At 40.4% G+C, this 19,817-nt stretch overlaps 2 protein-coding genes across 5 annotated transcripts in view; one reads left to right on the top strand and one right to left on the bottom strand.

Annotated features, from left to right (window-relative positions):
* The first annotated feature begins 262 nt into the window (after nucleotides 1-262).
* GPR119 (G protein-coupled receptor 119) lies at nucleotides 263-6,492 on the top strand. The gene is made up of 2 exons (XM_003818942.5): nucleotides 263-1,501; nucleotides 3,384-6,492. Exon 1 carries the CDS (start codon nucleotides 490-492, stop codon nucleotides 1,495-1,497), a length of 1,008 nt encoding a protein of 335 aa, XP_003818990.1. The 5' UTR covers nucleotides 263-489; the 3' UTR covers nucleotides 1,498-1,501; nucleotides 3,384-6,492.
* Nucleotides 6,493-13,243: 6,751 nt separating this feature from the next.
* The window catches only part of SLC25A14 (solute carrier family 25 member 14), a 33,493-nt gene continuing 26,919 nt past the window's right edge, over nucleotides 13,244-19,817 (bottom strand). For all 4 annotated transcript variants that reach the window (XM_008972362.4, XM_003818941.5, XM_008972363.4 and 1 more), the window contains 2 exons: nucleotides 14,960-15,040; nucleotides 13,244-13,692 (listed from right to left, as the gene is read on the bottom strand). In XM_008972362.4, the coding sequence (XP_008970610.1) occupies nucleotides 13,651-13,692; nucleotides 14,960-15,040 (123 nt within the window). In that variant the 3' untranslated portion in view covers nucleotides 13,244-13,650. The remainder of the gene's footprint in view (nucleotides 13,693-14,959; nucleotides 15,041-19,817) is intronic.

Genomic DNA, 19,817 nt, shown 5'->3' with positions numbered 1-19,817 from the left:
CTGGTACTCGAGGTTTTGGAAGAAAAGTAGAAATTTAATGTCAAGGTATGGAGGAAGAAAAAAGTATGATTGGAGTCAATTATATCTTTTGACAGGAGACCTGATGAATGTCCCTGTCCCTCCAGAGTCCCTGAAGCACCAGTGAAGGGAGAGGGCCTGGCGAGACAGCATGTACAGGTACTTGGGAGTTGTCTAGTAACTTGCTGGTTGGAGGGGGAGGGACTAGCTCAGGGCCCAGGGGGAGGTCTATACTGAAGTTGCTGCCTTTAGAGAGCTGGAGAGGCAGGAGGCTGAGGACTGAAAAGAGAGGGTGAGTAATTCTTCATGACCTGTAGGATCCCAAAGATGGCGACCTGCCAGCCTGGACTGCCAGTGAAGGCCAGAATCATGCTGTAGCTCTGAACCCACAGCTCCTCTGCCCCTGGCCCATGAGAATTTCAGCTGGAGAGACAGCATGCCCTGGTAAGTGAAGTCCTGCCACTTCGAGACATGGAATCATCTTTCTCATTTGGAGTGATCCTTGCTGTCCTGGCCTCCCTCATCATTGCTACTAACACACTAGTGGCTGTGGCTGTGCTGCTGTTGATCCACAAGAATGATGGTGTCAATCTCTGCTTCACCTTGAATCTGGCTGTGGCTGACACCTTGATTGGTGTGGCCATCTCTGGCCTACTCACAGACCAGCTCTCCAGCCCTTCTCGGCCCACACAGAAGACCCTGTGCAGCCTGCGGATGGCATTTGTCACTTCCTCCGCAGCTGCCTCTGTCCTCACGGTCATGCTGATCACCTTTGACAGGTACCTTGCCATCAAGCAGCCCTTCCGCTACTTGAAGATCATGAGTGGGTTCGTGGCCGGGGCCTGCATTGCCGGGCTGTGGTTAGTGTCTTACCTCATTGGCTTCCTCCCACTCGGAATCCCCATGTTCCAGCAGACTGCCTACAAAGGGCAGTGCAGCTTCTTTGCTGTATTTCACCCTCACTTCGTGCTGACCCTCTCCTGCGTTGGCTTCTTCCCAGCCATGCTCCTCTTTGTCTTCTTCTACTGCGACATGCTCAAGATTGCCTCCATGCACAGCCAGCAGATTCGAAAGATGGAACATGCAGGAGCCATGGCTGGAGGTTATCGATCCCCACGGACTCCCAGCGACTTCAAAGCTCTCCGTACTGTGTCTGTTCTCATTGGGAGCTTCGCTCTATCCTGGACCCCCTTCCTTATCACTGGCATTGTGCAGGTGGCCTGCCAGGAGTGTCACCTCTACCTAGTGCTGGAACGGTACCTGTGGCTGCTCGGCGTGGGCAACTCCCTGCTCAACCCACTCATCTATGCCTATTGGCAGAAGGAGGTGCGACTGCAGCTCTACCACATGGCCCTAGGAGTGAAGAAGGTGCTCACCTCATTCCTCCTCTTTCTCTCGGCCAGGAATTGTGGCCCAGAGAGGCCCAGGGAAAGTTCCTGTCACATCGTCACTATCTCCAGCTCAGAGTTTGATGGCTAAGACGGTAAGGGCAGAGAAGTTTCAAAGTGCCTTTCTCCTCCCCACTCTGGAGCCCCAACTAGATCAGCAGGAGCTAGGGGGATGAGAGCACTTGCTTCAGGCAATTGACCCCGTCCCAGCATCCCCCACCCCCAGACTGACAGGTAACTGAGGCAGAGTCCTGACTTTCTTCTATAATCAGTTTCCCCATTTTCAAGTCGCCACTCCTCCCTGTCCTTCTTTTGAAATGAGCCTGTCTCTGGTGTACAGGTACACTTACTTAAAGCAAGAAATGTACTGCTAAAAAGATGCTTATAGATCAAATTCTATTTTTGAGTATACCAGAGCAGCACTGTCCAACAGAAATATAATGTGAGCCACACGCATAATTTTACATGTTCCAGTAACCGTTTTATAAAGGTAAAAAGAAACAGGCAAAACTAATATTTTATTTATCCCAATGTAACCAATATATTGTTTTCAACATGTCATCAATATAAAAATTATACTGGTTTTTTTTTCATACTAAGTCCTTGAGATCTGGTGTGTATTTTGCCCTTACAAAACATCTCAATTTAAACTAGCCATATTTCAAATGCTCAGTAGCCACATGTGGCTAGTGGCTCCCATACTGAACAACACTAGAGAAATGAGGTTCTGTTATTTTAAAGTGTTTACTATAGTGACTTACTACAGTAATTGCTTTGGCAAGGTGAGGAGTCCCTCCTCCTCCTGCCCTTACTGATATTAATCAGAGATCTTATATGGTGAATGTGCCTAAAAGGTAGAAACCTCAATTCCTCTAAAGCTTGTCTTTTCGCACACCTCATGATGTTTAAAATAGGCTATTTCCCAAAGAAACACTATCTTGTGATTATTTCTGCTGTTACCGGTCCCAATCCACCACCTTTTAACTCTCTGCTGCCCCTTCCCTTAAGATGGCCTCATATGTCACTTGTGGCTACTTGCTGATGACAATGCTGGATCACAAATTCTGAGGCACTGGGAGGGAAGAGAGAGAAAACATGTGGGTACCAAGGCAGGCACAGCCAAGCTCTCCAGACTGGAGCCACTTTGCTCCTCAGGGCTCCTTCCACTTACTCCCAATTTTGCATTTTCCTAAGAAACTGTTGCACAGGAGACCAGCTGAGGAGCAGGTGCCTCATCCTCCTTTCCGTGGGGTACAGAAAATGACAAGGTTGGCAGATGGGAACTATGCTCAGTTTCCCTCTGGGCAACCTGGCAGCAAAAAATCAAGAACAGAATAGCGAAGACACTCAGGAACCACTCTCTGCCTTTCTGAGTTTCCCTGTAACCCTCTCCAAAACCTCCTGGTCTCCACAGTGGATTGCTAGAGAGTTTGGCTCTCAAGACCTTAAACTGTAATATTGCCCCAGAAAGCTGCCAAGTTGACAACAAAAGAGGGCAAGAAGAAACCAAAACAGTATGGATTAACTTGCCTAGGATTTTGTACTGAATTAGGTACCAAATTAGGTACCAACCTTAGGTTGGTTAATCCCTCAATATCCCTAAATTAATGACCTGAGGATGCATTTGAATCCAACGTGTAATGGCTAATTCCAAGAGGCCCTTGAAATTTTTCATTCTAATCACAAATTATAATGTTTAGACCTGGATGGAATCCAGCCACCCTCCTTTCAAAGGATGTCACCACACCACTATGCTTTGCACTCGGATTTTCTTAATTCCCCTTAGTCTTAGATTAACTCCCAGCTTTCTTTCCTCAGTCATTCAGAGGATAATGATCATCCCTTTCGGTTTCCCTACTCTTGAAAATTTCCTTCTCCCTACCTTCACCCTATATCTTCTTCAGCCCAAATGGTCTGTTTCTCATTGATCTATTCTACTACATACACATCAACCCACTTTTGGTAAATTTTTTGCAGTCGCTTTGCTTACCAGTCTGGCCCAGAGGAGAAACATGCTTGCTTTCACCATAGCAAGCATCGTGTTCCTACAACTGAAGAACTTTTTGACTCTCAAGTGGATGATGGAACCCAATATGCCTTGAAATGCTGAGCATCCAGCAAGTACCAGGCCAGCAATAAGGCACATTCTTGGATTGTATTGTGAGTTACTGGGAACTAGGTAAAATACGAATAACTGGATGTTGGACAAAATTGAAAGCAGGCTCAAACCAATGCCCTCCTTACTGGTGGTTCAAAGCTTAAATCCTGGCCTTGCTACAAAGGACTGATCTTGCCAAGATAATATAAGCAAAGTGGAATGAAAATTAAAGTTAATTCTGAAGCCAAGGTCCTTTTAGAAAAAAAAAAAGTAAATTAGCCTGATTTAATCATTCCACATTTTAAAAATATATCAACATCACATTGTACCCCACGTAATATATACAATTATTTGTCAATTAAAAATAAAAAATATATATTTTTTTAAGTACAGAAAAGCAGGAGGGGAGGGGAGGCCAGGTGATCAGTGTGTTATTAGGTTCAATCTAAGAAACTCTGCTACCCCTGGGAGTCAGTATGTGCAATGGAAAAATCACAGGTCTTGAAATCCAACAGACCAGTGTTCAAATGATAATTCAATCATTTAAATTCTCAAACTAGATCTCTCATTCATCAAACTGGGGTAATAATGCCTACTTTACATGGTTATATTGAAGATTAACTCAGATAATGTATATGTAAATATCTAGTAAACTACAGCACATTGTTAGTGCTCAAAAATGTCAGTTCTCTTCCTCTTCTTTAAACACCCTGGACTAAACAGTCAGTTGACCCATTTAAGGGAGTCCCTCATATTCAGATATTATGACATATAGGACAAGGACAATTGGACTCAGAACTGTAAATTCCTCAACCTCTGAATAAGATTTTTAAAAATGAGTGATGAGAGGTGATTCAGGTTGAAAAAGACAAACAATAAATCTAATACCTTAGCAGTATCAAGACAGAGCAGATACAAACAAGGCACTGGCACTAGTATGGTAATTGGATTTAAGAGTAATCACAATTAAAAACACTGTGTTTGGCCGGGCATGGTGGCTCACGCCTGTAATCCCAGCATGTTGGGAGGCTGAGGCAGGTGGATCACGAGATCAGGGGTTCAAAACCAGCCTGACCAATATGGTGAAAACCTGTCTCTACTAAAAATACAAAAATTAGCTGGGCACGATGGCAGGCGCCTATAATCCCAGCTACTCAAGAGGCTAAGGCAGGAAAATCGCTTGAACCTGGGCGGCAGAGGTTGCAGTGAGCCAAGGTCGCGCCACTGCACTCCAGCCTGGGCAACAGAGTGAGACTCCGTCTCAAAAAAAGAACAAACAAACAAACAAAAAAAAAAAAACAGCAACAACACTGTGTTTAATAAGCCACCAAGAGCAGAGATACAGGATGCTACACAAAAGTCTAATGGCTTTCTTTGATGCAAGCTCCTTCACAGATAAGGGAATGTACCGGAAACGTTTAGATTTCATTCATACATCTGATGTTGTTTCCTGATAGGCTTACCAAGAAACCAGATTCAGTTCAGCAAGGTGATCAAAACATCCCAGATATTAATACCTTGTAGGATGCAATGTAGGCCAATCAGTCCCATTTATTATTTCCATGAACAGCTTACTGTGAATTTGTGGTGTTTTTGTTTTAAGAGACAGGGTCTTGCTCATCACCCAGGCTGGAGTGCAGTGGTGCGATCATAGCTCACTGTAGCTTCAACTTCCCAGACTCAAGCAATCCTCCCACCTCAGCTTCCTGAGTAACTGGGACCACAGGCACATGCCACCATGCCCAGCTAATTTATTTATATTTTGTAGAGACAGGGTCTCCCTATGTTGTTCATGATAGTCTTGAGTGATGCTCCCACCTCAGCCTTTCAATGTGCTGTGATTACAGGAGGAAGCCACTGCACCAGGCTGAATTTGTAATTAAAATTGTAACATGACTAAGTTTTATATTAATTCCTTAGGTAGGAAAGGTTATACATATCAACACCTCAATTTCAGAGGACTATTCTCAAAGAACATAAGGACACTATAGGCCTCTGTACAGAGGTGTTTTAAGTGGTTTCACAAGTGTTAGAGGCAGGTTACCCTGACCAACACACTCCTGCTTGTCCATATGTCCAGTGTCAGCCAGAGATAGCCTTGGGATATCTTCTCCCTAGAAGGAGAAGTGTTAACTGGTTCAAATGGGAATTGAACTCATGACCTTGATTTCATTCCCACCATGCTCAGTCACTGGCCAAACTGAATAGAGACCAGTGAAAACAGCAGGCACAAGATACTTAAGGACACACATAGAATCAGCAAAAACAAGAACAGCAATGGACCCAATGACAGACCACAACTCCTCGGCTACTGTCAGCCACTCAATTCTGTGGCTCCTTCAGTATTTTCCACGTCATCCTTCAAACTGCTGACAGGTCTGGAATTTTCTCCTTTTAATTAAAAAATCTTCACTTGTTATTTCTGCAATCTTATAAATTCAATGATGGTGCCTACAAATGCCAATCGTCATTCATTCATTCGTCTGTCCACTTACCTATCTCACAAACATTGAGAGCTATGTGCTAAAATTGCCCCAGCTTTGCTGGGATATCTTCTAGAGGTATAGATTGATATATAAATGATGTTTACTATTTCTTTTACGATTATAAAAACAACTTTTGTTCATTAAAAAAATTTTGCAAACATAGGAAATCACAAAGTACCCATAATTATACTACCCAGAGATGACCACTGTTATTCTCCTTCATCTGTTTTTTTCACTTAACATTATATTGTGTATATTTTCCTATGTCGTCTTTTTCAAAAACACAACTTGTAATGGTTGCATGCTTTTTCAACAAATGGTATAATACTTTAACTATTTCCCTATAGCTGTGCTAAAACTTAGGTTATTTCTAATTTCTGTTATAATAGCATGATAAATATCCCTGTGTATAAATCATTGGCATGTCTCTGTCCCATTCCTTAGGATAAATTCACCAAGCAGTATTACTAGATCAAGGAGCATTAAATATTTATAAGTATTTGTTTTTAGATGGAGTCTCACTTTGTTGCCCAGGCTGCAGTGCAGTGGCACGATCTCGGCTCACTGCAACCTCCACCTCTCGGGTTCAAGCAATTCTCCTGCCTCAGCCTCCTGTGTAGCTGTGACTACAGGCACACACCACCACACCCAGCTAATTTTTTGTATTTTTTAGTAGAGATGGTGTTTCACCATATTGGCCAGACTGGTCTTGAACTCCTGACCTCGTGATCCGCCCACCTCGGCCTCCCAAAGTGCTGGGATTACAGGCATGAGCCACTGCACTGGGCCAAGAATTTTGATTCACATTTGTACTAGCATTTCTTGAAGTGTAATATTTCCCTGAGACACCTGCTAAGAGAAGTCATAAGTGAGCCATAAATGAACAGACCACACTGATAGGAACATCCCAAAGAGATAAAAGCACACAGCTTCCTGAAAGAATAAATCATACTGAGGAAGTTAACCAGTTGCTTTTTTTTTTTTTTTTTTTTTTTTTTTGCAAAAGGAAACTTTTTGATATGGCCTACTGCCAGGGTTCATCTGCCTTCTGCAAATTCAGAAATCTGAACTAACAGAACATAGTAGTTTAAGAATGCCTCTCACAGAGTACAACTCCATCAATACAGTGCAGTGTGATACCCAGATATCAATTTCAGTGTTTTGGCTCTTAAAATTTTCGGACATAGTTGCTCCATAAAATGCTGAGTAGACATGAGAATAAGAAAACATCTTCACGCAGAGCTAGGAAACCGTTCTTGAATCTGCTGAATGAAGCCTTGAAGCCATAGTCTTGCAGTTTGCTGAAAGGGCAAGATATGCTTCACCTAATGGATCAACCATGGCAGGGTAAAGTGCATGAGAGCTTAACATGCTACTACTCAGCCATATGTTCCCTGCATTTACAAGCTGTTGGGACCATAATCAGCCACTGGGCTCAAAGAGCCCTCTCATGAGAAGTCCTAGAAACGACTGATGCAGCTGCTAAGAGCCTATGAGTCTGTTTTAATGCACAAAGCAGTTCCTGTTTCTTTCAAAACGCCTTGTACACAATGGGGCAGACGGGATTCAGTTGCTACCAAGCACTGGGGAAACTAAAACCCCGTAGGGCCAAGAGCCTGAGGGGCTCTCTTCATCTGCTTAGGTTTGTTTTTATTTGGTGTATGTTGCCCAACAATCCCACGATTGAATCACAGTTCCCATTTACCATGATACATCCATATCAGTTCCAGTTCTGTCTCAATTGTGTTGACATTAAGGCACTAAAAAGCTGATAAGCTTGCTGAGATAACACACTCACAGGCCCAGTAAAATGCCATGCTGTATAACAAAACTGTTCAATGTGCTTTCACCCACCAACCCCTCCTTAGTATTTTTGCAGATGTGTCCATTGAGCCATTCAACAAATATGAAAGCATTTCCTATAGAAAAGCAAATGGGTATCATATCATCTCAGAAGTAGTTTAAAAAAAAAGGTGAGAAAACTAAACTAAGAAATTGTAGCTGAATGGCTCTGAGATTATTTCAAATGTGAAAAACAGACTCATAATCCAAACATTTCTTATTCAAAATTCCAACCACCACTTTAATATTGCTAGGTCCCTTAGTAATCTTATACAATGAAAGTGTTAAATGGTTTTTCTTATTTACAAAATAAATGGAAGAGACAAGGATGCATGAAGTGTTTATGGTAAGTAAAGCACAGCCCAAAATACAACTGAATTCTGATGCTGAGACACTGAATGGAGAGAAGAAATATCCTTTAATAGTGAAACCTCAGAAATAAAAATTATTGGCCAGGTGTGGTGGCTCACGCCTGTAATCCCAGCACTTTTGGAGGGTGAGGTGGGTGGATCACCTGAGGTCAGGAGTTTGAGACCAGCCTGGCCAACATAGTGAAACCCCATCTCTACTAAAAATACAAAAATTAGCCAAGTGTGGTGGCACATGCCTGTAATCCCAGCTACTTGAGAGGCTGAGTGAGACAGGAGAATCACTTGAACCCGGGAGGTGGAGGGTGCAGTGAGCCAAGATTGCACCACTGCACTCCAGCCTGGGCGACAGAAGGAGACTCCATCTCAAAAAAAAAAATATATATATATATGTATATATATGTATATATATATGTATATATGTATATATATGTATATATATGTATATATGTATATATGTATATATGTATATATGTATATATGTATATATATGTATATATATGTATATATATGTATATATATGTATATATGTGTATATATGTATATATATGTATATATGTATATATATGTATATATATGTATATATGTATATATATGTATATATGTATATATGTATATATATGTATATATGTATATATATGTATATATGTATATATGTATATATGTATATATATGTATATACGTATATATATGTATATATGTATATATATGTATATATATGTATATATGTATATATATGTATATATGTATATATGTATATATGTATATATATGTGTATATATGTATATATGTATATATGTATATATGTATATATATGTGTATATATGTGTGTATATCTGTATATATGTATATATGTATGTATATATGTATATATATGTATATATATGTATATGTATATATATGTATATATATGTATATATATGTATATATATGTATATATGTATATACATATGTATATATGTATATATGTATATATGTATATATATGTATATATGTATATATGTATATATGTATATATATGTATATATGTATATATATGTATATATATGTATATATGTATATATGTATATATATGTATATATGTATATATATGCATATATATGTATATATATAGAGAGAGAGAGAGAGAAAGAGAGAGAGAGAAATGGCCATTTTGAGAAGACATGAAGATATTTATTTTTTAATACCCAGCAATTTTATTAACCTACATGCAATATCCTGACTAGATTAGGCTAATAAAAATATTACCCCTTAAGTGACATGCTTTGGTGAATAGAGATTTAATTTATAATCAGGTTCATAGTAATCCTTCCTCCTATAAATTTGTTTATAAGTGTAACAAAGTTCTTCTTTCCATTGGAGGAGAAAGGGTGGAAAGCCTAGCCCCATGTCCAAATTACTAAATTTCAAACTAGTGGCATCTGTATCAATAATTCCACATTCTTCAACAAATGGTCTTACATACAACAGGAACAAGTTCATGTTGTTCTGGTGTGCCATCTCCGACTGCAAGACCCTCTTTTTGAACACTGTTGTGCTACCCCTAGTGAACTGTCCTCAGACTGGAGGAAGAAGGGGGTGGAGCAGTGATGAAGGAGGTCACAGAGAAGAAAGGCCAACAAACGGAAGAGGGAGAAGCGGGAGAAAGTGGAGAAAGGGGAAATGATGTATTTGCAGTCACAGGTCTCCAGGAAAATAATCTTAATCCAGTGTTACTGTTAAGTGATAAAGAGTGACCAACCACAAAAACTATTGACCTTCTTTCTCCCACGGCGCTATAAAGATAGGGGAATTAATGAAATCAATATTTACTGCTCACCTGCCATAAACTTTAAGTGACTCTGGACAAGGTTAAGTCAGTACACCTCAAGCATAGTGATTGTAATTACGGGATCGTGAGTCAGACTGCCTGGGCTAGAATCCTGACTCTGCCATGTTTAAGAGGCAGAAGTATTTCACCTTTCTGTGCCTCAGTTTCTCATCTGAAAAAGGAGAATTGTACCTACTCTCATAGGGCTGGTTGTAAGGATGTAGACAGAGTATAAACACAAAATACTTAAACAGTACCTGGCACATAATAAAACCCATACTCTGTATTACCTATTATTAATAGCTAATAATTATTAAGCTAATTATTAATTAGCTATTATTATCTGGGTTGTTTCATTCTCCAGCCTCTCAAAAAAAGGGGAAAAAAGTGGAAAGTTTTTGCATCTTACAACCTACAGATTTTGGTTATCATTTTATCCCTTCAAATATGACTTCCTAGGGGAAAGGATGTGGGTTGTGGAAGAGAGTAAGCAGAGTTAAGGATTACTTCAAGGCCTGAGCCACTAAAAGGGTTTTTAGGGGCAAATCCAGAATTTTGTTTTGTGAAGTGTCTTTCAGACTTTATTTCTTAGAGACAGGGTCTTGTTATGTTGTCCAGGCTGGCTTTAAGCTCCTGGGCTCAAGTGATCCTCCTGCCTCTGCCTCCTGAGTAGCTGGGGCTACAGATGTCTGCCACTGAGCCCAACTTGTGCCTATTAGACTTTAAGAGTGATGTAGAATAAGCAGTGGGACATAGAAATATGGAGTTCAGGGGAGAAGTATGGGCTGAGGATGTATATTTGGAAGTCACCAGCAGATATATGGTACTAAAACCATGGAAAACACTGCCCTGCTACTTGGTCATACCTTTAGTAATCCTTAGCTTACAGCCATTTTCCTAATAATTCAAAATTTATTTTATTTTATTTTTGAGACGGGGTTTTGCTCTGTCGTCCAGGCTGGAGTGCAGTGGCACCATTGTGGCTCACTGCAACCTCTGCCTCCCAGGTTCAAGCAATTCTCCTGCCTCAGCCTCCCTAGTAGCTGGGATTACAGGCCACCACGCCCAGTTAATCAAATTTTAATTTAATTCAATTTAAATTCCACAGTATTCGTTGAACCTTTCCTATGTTTTAGGCATTTAATCAGATCCTTTGGATACAGACCAGTTCATTTACTCATTTAACAAATGTGTACTAAGTGCACATAACTGTATAAAGCACTGAGAACCCAGTAGTAAACAAAACTGACATAATCCCTATTTTCATGGAGCCCCAAATGATGGGAGATACAGAAATTAGTGAAATAATCACACACATATAGTACATACATATAAATTCTGATATGTGGTATATGAAATTATAATGAGGAAAGTTATTTACACTGGGGGAGAGGAAATCACTGGAAGGTTTTTCTGAAGGAATAATATTTAGGTTGAGGTGAACTAAAGCCATTTTGCAATATATATAAATCCTTCAAGAAACTATTTTCAGGCGGGGCGCAGTGGCTCACACCTGTAGTCCCAGGACTTTGGAGGCTGAGGCGGACAGATCACCTGAGGTCAGGAGATCGAGACCAGCCTGGTCAGCATAGTGAAACCCCATCTCTACTGAAAATACAAAAAAATTAGCCAGGCGTGGTGGCAGGTGCCTGTAATCCCAGCTACTCAGGAGGCTGAAGCAGGAGAATCGCTTGAACCCAGGAGGCAGAGGTTGCAGTGAGCCGAGATCACACCACTGTACTCCAGCCTGGGCAACAAAAAAAGAAACTATTTTCAGCTGTACTATTGTGAACAAAAAATATGTTCCCTTTTGCTAATTTGGGGATGAGTAGGGTATCTGATGGATATAGTAAATGTTTTAAAAAATAATAATATAAACAATGAGATACCACTACATACCTATCAGAAGGGCCAAAACCCAAACCGATGACTGACAGCACCAAAAGCTGGAGAAGATGTGGAGCAACAATAGCTCTCATTCATTGCTGTTGGGAATGCAAAATGGTGTAGCCACTTCACAAGACAGTTTGGCAGTTTCTTACAAAACTAAACATTCCCTTACCGTACCATCTAGCAATTGTGCTCCTTGGTATTATATTTACCTAAATGAGTTGAAAATGTCTACACAAAAACCTACACACAAATATTTATAGCAGTTTGATTCATAATTGTCAAAACTTCGAAGCAACCAGATGTCCTTCAGTGGGTGAATGAATAAACTGGTACATCCAGACAATAGAGTATTATTCAGTGCTAAAAAGAAATGAACTATCAAGCCACGAAAAGACATGGAGGAACCTTAAATGCATATAAGTAAGTTAAAAAAAAAAAGCCAATCTGAAAAGTATGATTCCAACTATATGACATTCTGGAAAAGGCAAAACCATGGAGACAGTAAAAAGCCTCAGTAGTTGCCAGAGGTTAGGCGAGAGGAAGGAATGAATAAGAGGAACATAGAGGATTTTTAGGGCAGTGAGACCATTCTATATGATTCTATAATGATAGATACATATTACACATTTGTCAAAATGTATAATGCCTTATCCTCATGGTGACATAGACTCTTCCTCTGTCTCACCTCGAGTGTCATTTGTGCTATGAAGCCTTTGGCAAATCCTCTAGGTAAGGCTGTTCCTCCTCTGTGCTCCCACACAGCATTTTGTTCATCTCTCACATAGTACTTAGGTCCTACTGTAATTATTTACTTACAAATCTGTTCTTCCACTATAATGTGAGCTTGAAAACAGACACTATGTCTTAGTCATTTTATAGTCCTAGACATAATAGATACATAATAAATGTTGAACAAATTAATGAATGGATAAAGATGAAGAACTATTAATTCCACAAATATTTGAGTGCCTACAATGAGCCGGGCTCTGTTCCAGTACAAAAAAAGTAGCCAGAACTTTGTACCTGTAAGATGATTAGAACCCTGGGAACAGGCTTCTATTTTAAGCCTTTTTTTAGCTTTTTACCTGTAGAAACTTCCAAATGAGCCACTTGCTTGTTTATTCATGTTTAAGAAAGAACCACCTGCCCAACGTTTAGCAGTGGCATTATGACAATGAATGGCAGTGGGAAAGCACAATGCACTCATTCTCGTCTCATAAAAGTGCACTTTAAGAGTCCAGTCTCAATTTCATAGTTATCTTCCTTTATTATTCTCTGGAGAATGTAACTTCAAGAGTTGGCAAAGGAGAAAATAGTAAATGAAGACAAAGCCAAAGTGATTCTGCCAATAAATACTTTAATGAGAACCGAGGTCTGTAACACATATAGCAATAACCACCCTGGCCTATGCCTTCTGCTCTAGCCCAAGTCTGGGGCTAACCAATTACATTTAACCACATTTGGAAAGCAGGCCGTTTTCAATGTCACCCATCAGTATCCATCTTCATAGAAGATACCAATCTGGGGCCAGAGTCTCAATGTTAACACTTTCTCTCGGGGAAAAGTTAACATGGTAACACAAACATAGAAATAACTTTGAACCACCCCACTGTTCTTCCATCAGGAGGCCCTTAGGAGACCAACGGCTTGGTAAACACTTACAACACTGTCAAAATACATTAGAACACGGGAAAAGGGCAAAGGAGTAGAAAGGCTGGCAGGGCTGGGCTCACATATAATTCAGTTCTTAGATTTGAAGCCTCTTTAGCTGCTCGTATGTAATAAAAAACTGAGGAGTAAGTCAAGGAAGATCACCAGGTTGATATCGAAAGCCAAAGCTAGTTCTGAAATTAGCATCGCATTCTCTTAAATTAAGGTAGTCTATGCTATTCTAAGCTGCATCTGCTTTAAAATCTTTTCTAAAACACCACCTGACAGCCGGGCGCGGTGGCTCACGCCTGTAATCCCAGCACTTTGAGAGGCCGAGGTGGGTGGATCACGAGGTCAGGAGATCGAGACCATCCTGGCTGACACGGTGAAACCCTGTCTCTACTAAAAATACAAAAAATTAGCCGGGTGTGGTGGCGGGTGCCTGTAGTCCCAGCTACTCCGGAGGCTGAGGCAGGAGAATGGCGTGAACTCAGGAGGTGGAGTTTGCAGTGAGCCGAGATCGCGCCACTGCACTCCAGCCTGGGCGAGAGAGCAAGACTCCATCTCAAAAAAAAAATAAAAATAAATAAATAAATAAATAAATAAATAAAACACCACCTGTCAAATCAAGCATGCGTTGAGTGCCTACCATGTGCCCATTCAGATCACTGGCACCGAACAACATAAACAGAGTAAAACTCTAATATATTTATAGTCTTCAGGGGGAAACAGGACAAACGCACACACGCACACACACACAGTAACCAAGAACATCAGTGACGACATATAATTAGATGATCAGAGTGATTCCAAGAGGGAATGAGATACCCTCTCTCTGTCTACAGACCCCACAAGGGCAGGGAATTACTTTCCAACCCTGCGGTGCTTACCATTATACACACAACACCACACACAGTATCCAATACATGGCTCTGCACTTAGGAGGCACTCAAACACAACTGGAAGAGACAGATTCACCCATGAAGAAAGAAGCCTGCTTGGCTGTGGATTCCTTCACCCCATGAATGTCTTCTGTCCTGTTTTTATTTCCCAGCTATTTTGGTCCTATAGTTAGGGGTAGGAAATCTGAACCACCTCAGCATGGACTTCCCTGTAGGCTTCGTCCATCAGGGTTTCTAAAAACTTCATAGCCCCTTCCAGATTAGCTGTGTTTGTTGTCATTTTGTTTTAAAGAGTAAAGTTTGACATATCTTTTCTATCCCTTTTAGTTTGTATTAGCCTCCAACTGAAAGCTGTTTCTCTACTTAATTTGATTCTCAAGGGTCACCAATGGGATGCTTGAGTTTCTCACTAGCCTAAAAGGCTTTAATAATCAAATTTTCCTTCCCATAGCCTAGAATTATCTGGGAGCTTGAAGCACTTGCTTTCATTCTCTCAAAGGATACAATGATGTTCCAGGGTCCAAGCCGAAGCCAGTTTGGCCAAAATCCTTTATAGAGTGCAAAAAAGCCCTCATGTTTCCACATCTGCAGGAAAGATATAACCAAAAACAGAGTGAATTCACCTTTCTCTACATTTGACATCACCTTCCACTCCCACCCCAGGGCAACTTACGGCTCCATGAATAGTCTTTTCTCTAACGGTCCATTTTAAATTCATCTGTAGTCTAAATCCATCCACCCACTTAATCAATAAATATTTACCTACCATACATATGCAAAGCACCATTCTTGATGTTGAGAATATACTAATAAACAAGACAGAAAAAGTGTCTATGGTAGCCAGCCTCCAAGATGGCCCCCAATGAACCCTACCTCCAGTTATTTGTACCCTTGCGTAGCCTCCACCCCATAGTATTTGGTCTGTGTCACCAACAGAATATGGTAGTAGTGAACATATGTCACTTCCATAGCTAGGTTATAAAATATATTTTATATATAATAAAGCATCTGCCTTATTCTCTCTTGGATTCATTCACTCTAGAGGAAACCATCTGCTATATCATGAAGAGAGGACTACATGGTGAGGAACTGAGGGCTCTAGCCAACAACTGCATGAGTGATCACTGAAGCAGCTATCCCAGCCTGTCAAGGCTTTAGATGGCAGCAACCCTAGTTGCCATATGAACTACAACCTCAGGAGACAGCCTAAGCCAGAATCAACTCAGCTAAGCTGCTTTGCAATCCCTGGCCCACAGAAACTGCAAAATAACAAATGGTTTAAGGCAATGAGTTTTGGAGTAATTTGTTACACAGCAATAGGTAACCTATACAGCAGTTTCTACCCTCATGGAGTGTATATTCTAGTGGGGCTGACAAATACACAAATTGATATATATTATATCCAAAAATAAGTGCCACAAAGAGAACTAAAGCAGGGTAAGAAAATAGAAAGTTGGGCAAGTCATTATTCTTCTCTGAGTCTGTTTCATCATTATAAATTCTATATAATGCCGTAGCCTACCTCATGTGAATGCTTTGAGGATTACATGGAGAAAAATGTGAAGTGTTTTGGTTTCCTACTTTATACAACAGGGGTCTTATATACATGGTTATGAGAATTAAATGATAAATTATGCATAAACGTTGTAAACTGGTGGCACATGCTGAATTTAGCCAGCAGAAATGGTTCATATATAATGGACAAATATCTATTATGTAACTACAGTGTGTTAGGCATTGTGTTAGACATTGAAAAATGTTATTTTGCCTTTCCAATAGTGAAGTGAAACCCACCACAATTCTAAAAAAAGGATATATTTGGATAAGACAATAATATGAGAAGCCAGAGTTGTAAATATTCTTTATCCCATCCTGTACATTAAGTATACTAGAGATAATTATCCTTACTAACTACTTTTGGGAACAAACAGTAAAATAATAAGCACAATATTTATGAAGATATAGTGGTAATATGTTTCCCCCAATGGATCTTCAGCAAATAGTAAAGGTCTGAGACCAAAACTGATGTTGGAAAATTGTGAAAATCACCCCAAATAAAGCCCAGATGTGAATAACCTAGAACCTAGACTGTTAAATGACAAGAGACCTCTGAAAGACCATCCAATCTCATAATCTCTTACCTGGACTACCACAATGGACTTTTAATTGGTCTAAAATCTCTACCTAGAAGCTAGAACAATCTTTTAAAATTATAAATGAGAGCATAACATTTCCTGCTTAAAGCTCTCAAATGGCTTCCTGGTGGATTTCATTCTAATTACAAAGTCTCTGCAAAGACCTATAGGATCCCACATGATTTAGCTGCTGCCTTTCTCTCCAGTTTCATTTCCTACTAGTTTCTCCCTTCATTCACCACACACTCAGCCACACTAGCTTTCTTTCTAACCCTTGAACATGTCCAGCTTATTTCCAACTCAGGCCTTCAGTAACCTGTTCCCTCTTTATGAAATGGTTTTCTCCCAGCTCTCATGGCCAGCTCATCATCATTCAGATCTCAGCTCAAATGTCACCTCCTCAGAGGCTTTTCTTGACCATCCTTGCTGAAGTAGTTCCCCACTACTGAGTCACTATTGCAATATGCTGTTATTTTCTGCATAGCATCTATTTCTATCTAAAATTATACTGTGCATTGTGTGTTTATTGTCTCCCTCAACTAGAATGAAATCTCCAAGAGATTAGAAACTAGCTTTGTTTGTTCACCATTGTGTCACCACCACCTAACACAGTGTCTGGTGCAAGAAATTTTCCCGTAAGTATTTGTTGAAGAGGTGAACACAAAAACAGTAAGGGTCTCTAACACTCTTGTGAGCCATCTGGATCTTTTTTTTTTTAATTAAGAAACATGGTCTTGCTCTGTCGCCTAGACTGGAGTGCAGTGGCAAGACTACATAGCTCACTGCAGCCTCAAACTCTGGCTCAAGCGATCCTCCCGAGTAGCTAAGACTACAGGATGCAAGCCACAGCACCCGGCTTGAATCTTTATAAATTTCCAAAAACAGTGACCAATTTCTTCACAACGTGAGAACTGGGAGGCACCTTTTGTCATAAGGCAGTTGTGTGAAAACAAAGAACTTCTATAGATAAGCATAGACAAAATAATAAAGTCTGATGCTATTACATAAATGGCAAAATAGAACAAAGTCATTTTAAAGAATGACTGCTATTAAAATTTTTTAGTAGCAAGTGAGTAAATGAGTGAGCAAATGTAAGTACTTAAAGGTTACTACCAACATAAAAACATGTTTCTGCAGATTCAGAACAGCATAGTGGCTGTAAGTACAAACTTTGGAATCAGACAGATTGTGGATTAAGTCTCAGACCTGCCTCTTATTAGCTGTGTAATCTTGTGTAAGTTATTACTTAGCTACTCTGAACCTAAGTTTCCTCCTTTATAAAATGGGAAAGATAATATCTACTCCACAAGGTCGCTGTGAGAGTTAAAGGATATACTCTATGTACAGTGCCTGTGATAGAATAAGCATTCAATAAACATTAGCTATTACTATATTATTGTATAGTAAATCTTACAGTAAATCTTTTAGCCAATCTTCTTGAAACAGTGCTTTACATTTGTCTATTTATCATTACTTCCTGTGTTTATCTCCTTCTGTTAGAATCTAAGTGTCATAAACACAGGGACATTTTGGTTTACCAGTACATCCTCAACAACCTAGAACAGTGCTTAGCACATAAGACAAACATTTCTTTCTTTTGTGTGTGTGTGGGGGGGGGGGGCCTCTTCAAGAGTCAGCTTGATATTTTCTTTTTTATTACTTGAATGAATAATCAAACATATTCCTCAATGCACAGCAATTGGCTTTTGCAAACACCAATTCACCAAACCTTCTAAAAAATATTAAATCCAACAGACTCTTTGCACTCCTTATCATATTAGATCGCTATTGCATGTGACATTAAGTAACCACTCATTCCTTCTTGAAACTCATTAACTTCTTTGGCTCCCATGACACTACTCTCTAAGTTTCCTCGTCTTTGGTGTCTTTCCTAGGTTCCTCATCTGCCAAGACCTTAAAAATTGGTATTCCGGTCAGGGCACGGTGGCTCACGCCTGTAATCCCAATACTTTGGGAGGCCGAGGCGGGTGGATCACGAGGTTAGGAGTTCGAGACCAGCCTGACCAACATGGTGTAACCCTGTCTCTACTAAAAACAAAAATAAGCCAGGTGTAGTGGCGGGCACCTGTAATCCCAGCTACTCAGGAGGCTGAGGCAGAAGAATTGCTTGAACCCGGGAGGCAGAGGTTGCAGTGAGCAGAGATCGCGCCATTGCACTCCAGCCTGGGCATAAATAAATAAATAAAAATTGGTATTCTGCAGTGTTCTTTCCTTGGCCCAGTGCTCTTCCCTCTACACCAGTAATTGTCAAATGCAGAAATACCAACGGGGGCTTTTGCCAAACTATACTTTCCAGGGTCTGAGAATTGCTGCCCCAGTCAATCATTATTACGGGAAAGAATTTTATAGTACTCCAGTATGCTGGGAAGGCAAAAAGGTTGTGAACTCCTCTACCTACTCTCCTTGGTCAACTCTCTCCACAGTTATGTACCACCTGTGTGCTAATGACTCCATGGGCTTTTATCTATATCCATGAACCCTCTCGAGTCAGGGCTAGAATATCCAAATGTATCCACTGGATTTTCCTCATGCACATCAAACTGAGTATCCAAAACTAGGATGTCTCCCCCAAGACGTGCTCCTCTTGTGATGCCTCTGTCAATGAATGTCACCACCTGGTCACCAACTCCAAAAACCCAGAACTTATCTTTGACACCTCTTTTCTCCCACACCTCTCCACATCCAGTCAATCAAATCCTGCTGACTCTATCAACTAATTCTTTCTTGACTCTGTCCCACCTTCTATATCTCCATTATCATGCTCAAGTTCAGGCCTTCATCCCCTCTTTCTCAGATTACAAGAGCCTTCTAATCAGCTTCCCTATCTGTAGGTCAGTGGTTCTCCAAGTGTGGTCTCCAGACTAGCAACATCAGTATTGCCTGGGAATTTATTAAAAATGCAAATTTCCAGGTCCCACTCTATACTTACTAAATCAGAATCTGGAGATGGCTCCAAGTGAACTGCAGTTTAACAAGCCCTCCAGGTGATTCTGATGCATGTTAAACTTTGAAGAACCATGGCTCCAGGCTTATCCCCTTAGTAGTCTTCAACCTTAGGTGAACATTGCAGTCACCTGATATAGTTTAAAATATTGACACCTGGACCTTACTCCCCAGGTTCTGAGTTAATTGGTCTAAGGTAGAGGAGGGAGCTGCGAAAGTTCTCCCAAGTGATTCCAATGTGTACCCAAGATGAGGAACCACTG

The sequence above is a fragment of the Pan paniscus genome, chromosome X (assembly GCF_029289425.2).
Source record: "Pan paniscus chromosome X, NHGRI_mPanPan1-v2.0_pri, whole genome shotgun sequence".
Taxonomy (NCBI): Eukaryota; Metazoa; Chordata; class Mammalia; order Primates; family Hominidae; genus Pan; species Pan paniscus.
The sequence above is the reverse complement of the archived record's forward strand: the minus strand, read 5'-3'. Positions and strand labels throughout refer to the sequence as shown.